Below are 4,921 nucleotides of genomic sequence, written 5' to 3' on the forward strand. Positions count from 1 at the left end.
ATCATTTCTCATTTTATTCACCTATCTCCCGGTTACCTACATACTTATCATACACCTGCATATTCAGTTATGATTATTAGAAGCATCAGCTCGAAGTAACTGATTGGACCGTAAATCCCACTGAAATTAACGGAATCGATACCCTTTTTATCATTTATTTCATACAAATGTTTATCAAGCCTTTTCATTATTCTAACACCCTAAGAAACAATCAAAATGTTCATTTCCAAACATATCCCCAAAGTCAGTTTCTCTGAGCGATCAACGGATAGCGAGAGAAAAAAAGGGAAGAACGTTGAGTCCAACGATCCACGACTATGAAAATCCAAACGTTCACCATGCGTTCTTCTCATTCTTCTATCACCCAATTACTTTCTTCCAAACCTTGTCCTGGTATAAATAAATAAATAAATAAATACGTAAATTGCAGTGTCTAATTACTACGAAAAGAATTTTAGTTTAAAAATTAAAATAAATTACTGCGATCCGGTTGTAAACAGATCTTTGATGAAGACAATACCAGCATCATCATATAGTGGCATTTTCTTCACTTTATTAGGATCGTACAAAACACATTGCAGTTTCAAGCAATTTATTTATGCCCCATTATGGTACATATATACAAATCCTCCTCATAAACATCTGCTTAGCAGATGTTATTTTTCAACATGCTAACCTTTGTAAAACAGCATTTAAACTGTTTCATTCCAATATTAATTATAAATTTGTTGGATAGCTATTTCATAACAAATCTGAAATGGTAGAAACCGTAGCAGTCACTTGTAATTTCAGAATTTAGAAATTACTTTTTAACAAAAAAATCCAAATTTCTCTAATGCTATTGCAATTTCTGGGGATTGGCTGTTCTTGTTTTATCATTGTTACCCACAATTTACACAAGACAAACCAAAGAAATTGAACCACCGGAAATAAAGCTAACTTTTCACCTCCCTTTAAACAATTAAATGTAAAACAGACTCGCACGTTAACAGCCACAGGCCCACTGATTGTCTTGCCTACTCGAAAAAAGATGACAGAGATCACAAATCAACTGAACAAAAAATAATACCAGAGTCTGAGTAGTTGTAACTGTTCGTTCACTTTTCAGGAAGTGACAATAATATGGAAGGAAAGATACGAGTACACTCCTGCCTCCTTGAATCTCTAAATATTATGTACAAAAACAAGTGAGGCTGCAAGAGAACTCTGATCCCGTCTGTGTTTTAACGAGAATGATATAATATTAAAAATTATATAAAATGACTAGCAGCGTTACTAATTCATGGCTGAATTTGCATTTCAATGGGGATGCTGCATTCCCACACGAAAACAGCACCCGTTATTGGAATGTGGACACAATTGCAAGTTGAAGTTTCCAGGAAGATATGTACAGACATGCTTCACAAGCTGAGCACACGCATTTACATTGAGCTTCCAAAGAAAATATCACATATAATTTCTCCACCTTGAGCTGCAACATCCTTTGTAGGACAAGTTGTACAATGACGCCGCGTCGACCTCGGGGTCCTCCAACGCATCCCTGACACTAGAGGCTTAGCCTGCCCAGGTTAACAGTTCACAGCCGCCTCCGAGACGAACTGTTCTGTTTCAGATCAAGGAACTGGTTCTCTTTGCGGGACGCGGGTTTTTTTGTGATGCCTCGGAAGACGGACCCTGTTTAACAGCATGTCTTAAATTACGTAATAAAATGGATGAGTCAGTCAATTCGGTAGACATATTTTTACGATTGTTACTGTTCTGAATAACTGAACTATGCCTACCACATGATCCAACGCAAACTAACTTATCGTAATACCCTGATACAAATATACCACTGATGAATACAGCCAAGAAGAGAAAGAAATATATATATAGACACTTCACTCTTAAGTTGAACTTCTTAGACACATGATGACCGCCATAATCTTGATGGCCGGACCCAACTTGATATGCAGGAGGTTGACCAGGTCGTTCTGCGTCATCATCAGCAGCGCCTCGCCGTCGATCTGCTGCTCCACGAACACGGAGGACACCTGCTCGCACCCCGGAATCCTCGCCACGAGCTGCTGGACCTGGCTCGCGTCCCAGGCCTCCACGTCGGCCCGCTTGGCGTCGCCCAGGGAGGCCGTGAGGTGGCGGTGCCGCTCCCACGAGTGCGGGATCGGCGCGGCCGGGTGGGGGTTGTAGCCGGGGTTGAACACTGACTGGTGCACCATCATGTCGACTCCGTGGTCAGAGGTCTGCTGCTGCTGCTGCTGCTGTTGGTGTAGGTGGTGTTGCTGCTGATGATGTTGGAGTTGATGCTGTTGTTGTTGCTGTTGAGTCTGTTGCTGTTGCTGTTGTGCCTGTTGCTGTTGTTGTTGTGTTTGTTGGTGATGCTGTTGCTGCTGTTGTTGTTGTTGCTGCTGCTGATGTTGCTGCGGCTGTTGCTGCTGTTGCTGTGATTGTTGTTGTTGTTGTTGAGGGAAGCCAGTAGGCGATACCTGATTGGACGAAGTTGGCGTTGTCGCATTTGATGTGACCGTTGTTACTGTTATAGGTGCTGTGGCGGTGGCAATGGTCACGGTACACGACGATATTGCACTGGGTAATATATTAGAGTTGCTGGGTGCCCTGACCTCCTCATTTGCCTTTGGCACCTTCTGTGGCCGAGTGGGTTCCGGGGGACTCAGTTCGTCGAAGAACTTGCGTCTCTTCCGGACTCTCTTCTTCTGACAAGGAGTCTCATCTGCAAAGACATCCTTGTTCCCACTGAATGGACGGAGATCCAGCTTGACTTTTGGAGCAATCTTACCCTTCTTCTTCTCCTGGGCTGGCTGAAGTCTGTCTGGAATCAAGGAATCCAAGTCCTTGTTCAGATTTTGTGTAGAGTACGGGCAGCCATATGCCGTGTGGTGGGTGGTATAGATGGGGCCTTTCACATGTCCAATGCCCTTACAGCCTGCTGTTCCGCACCCCATGCCAGAATCTACGTCCTCTGCCTGTTGCTCTGGGGTTAAGGGTGGTTGCAGAGGGTGGCCCGTCTTGTTGCTCCATGACGGTGGGTGGATGTCTGGCGAGTCATCGTCAAGCCAGTAGTCGTAGGCATCACCCCACCCATCAAAGTGGATCTTTATTTGGTATACTTGCACATCAACTATGGTGGCCACACGTATGAGACTCGGGTTCCTCTTATCAACAACCTCTAGTTTCATGTTCTTCTTGAACTCTCTTGGAGGTCTGGTCTTGAACGCCCTGGCAGGGACAGCCATGGAATTAGTTTCCTGGATATACTCATGCCAGTTGAAGCTCTCTGGATTCGGGTAATTATTGGGAGGATGGAGAACGATGTTATTGTCAGCACACCACCCAACAGGGTGGATGTAAGGTGATGACACTTCACTCCAGAAATCAAAGGCTTTGTCCCATCCATCAAAATGGATGAGTACACGATTATCAAGCACATCTGCCACAGTGGCTACACAGACCCACATGTTCTTCCTGTCTTCTGCCTCAAGTTTCATGCCCACCCGGAAATTATTAGGCGGGATGACGGTGGAATTACCTTTATTGGCAAAGGCTTGTCTAGGTGCTGTCTGAGCCTTGCAGTGCTCTAGATATGCCTTCCATGAAAATCCTAGCACCCCGAGGGGTGGCTCCAGCTGTCTCCCATTCTTCTCACACCAGCCTGCTGGAAAAATGTTTGGGGAATCAGCATTGACCCAGAAGTCGTACTGGTCTGAGTAGCCATCAAAGTGGAGCCTCACTCTGTACCCAATAGTCTCGGCCACCGTCATGACACAAAAGAGGGACTGGTGTTGTGGGTCAATAGCCTCCAACTTCATGCCTGCTTTAAAGAGATTCCTTCCAAAGGGAAACGGTTCTGGCCAAAGCTTCAGTGGTGCCGCCTTCGCCATGCCTTTTGCTCTCCCACAGTGCTCCAAGTACTTCACCCAAGAGAAATTGTTCTTCCCATCCTGCCACGGATGCTGAAATCGGCTCACTAGAGACTCTGTGCCCATGAGATTCCTCGCTTGTCTAGATTCGTCATCGCTGACCTGCCCCGATTCCTCGGCCTCACTGCGGTTTCCCTCCCTGCCTCCTTCGCAGCCAGCCCCCTGCTCATCCCCCTCGCCCTTTTCACACTGCCTGAGCTTCTTTCTCCTCTGTCTCTCCTTCTCCTGCTTTAGCCGTTCTTTGCCCCACTCCAGTTCTCTTGCGTCGTGTTCCTAAAATAAGACAAGCATTCATTACTAAAGAATAGGATTCCCATGCTAGTTCAATGTCCTAGTAACGCTTTCCTTCTCACTAGAAAATATCTTTACGATCAATATCTGAATTAAAATGTTAGCAAGAACACAATACATTATTTTTTTTAGAAAAGAAAGTTATATAAAAATAAGTATTCAAGTTATATTTTTTTACTCTCTTACACTGAGTGCATATAATTGATAAGACAAATTGTAGGTATATTTGTATGGATGCAATTAGTGCTTATGGAAGAAATTAGTGAAATATACTAATACTTATTCTTCATATCAACAAAAGTTTAAACTTTTCCAATTAAAAGAGACAAAAAAAAAAAAAAAAAAAGCAGTAATGAAGAACAGGCCAGACAATTAGAGATCAAAAGAGAAGATCAAATAATTTACATTTTAACTTAAATCAATTATAACATAAATGTAAATTAGCATAAATATAAATACTTACATCTCCACAAGCAACAGAACAGAAGTTGCTGTCTCGGAAGAACTCTGAACTTAGACCATAACAGCCGCAGTTCTTGCAGCAGCAAATGTCATCTGATTCTCTAGTTGACTTATTTCCCTGCGACTCTGAATCCTGGGAATTGTCCGAGAATATTTCCTCGTCTTTTATGAGGTCACGGAAATTGGGTTTGCGCGCGTGGTGTCTGGTGGTTAGCGGTTCCACCTTCTTGCAG

The 4,921-nt window shown here is 43.7% G+C and overlaps 1 protein-coding gene across 2 annotated transcripts in view; it reads right to left on the minus strand.

Annotated features, from left to right (window-relative positions):
• Positions 1–575: 575 nt before the first annotated feature.
• The window catches only part of LOC119580070 (lethal(3)malignant brain tumor-like protein 3), an 18,657-nt gene continuing 14,311 nt past the window's right edge, over positions 576–4,921 (minus strand). For both annotated transcript variants that reach the window (XM_037927973.1, XM_037927974.1), the window contains exons 9-10: positions 4,690–4,921; positions 576–4,208 (exon numbers count right to left, since the gene is read on the minus strand). The exon at positions 4,690–4,921 is cut by the window's right edge and continues 591 nt beyond it. In XM_037927973.1, coding sequence (XP_037783901.1) covers positions 1,887–4,208; positions 4,690–4,921 — 2,554 coding nt within the window. In that variant the 3' untranslated portion in view covers positions 576–1,886. The remainder of the gene's footprint in view (positions 4,209–4,689) is intronic.

The sequence above is a fragment of the Penaeus monodon genome, chromosome 13, assembly GCF_015228065.2.
Source record: "Penaeus monodon isolate SGIC_2016 chromosome 13, NSTDA_Pmon_1, whole genome shotgun sequence".
Taxonomy (NCBI): domain Eukaryota; kingdom Metazoa; phylum Arthropoda; class Malacostraca; order Decapoda; family Penaeidae; genus Penaeus; species Penaeus monodon.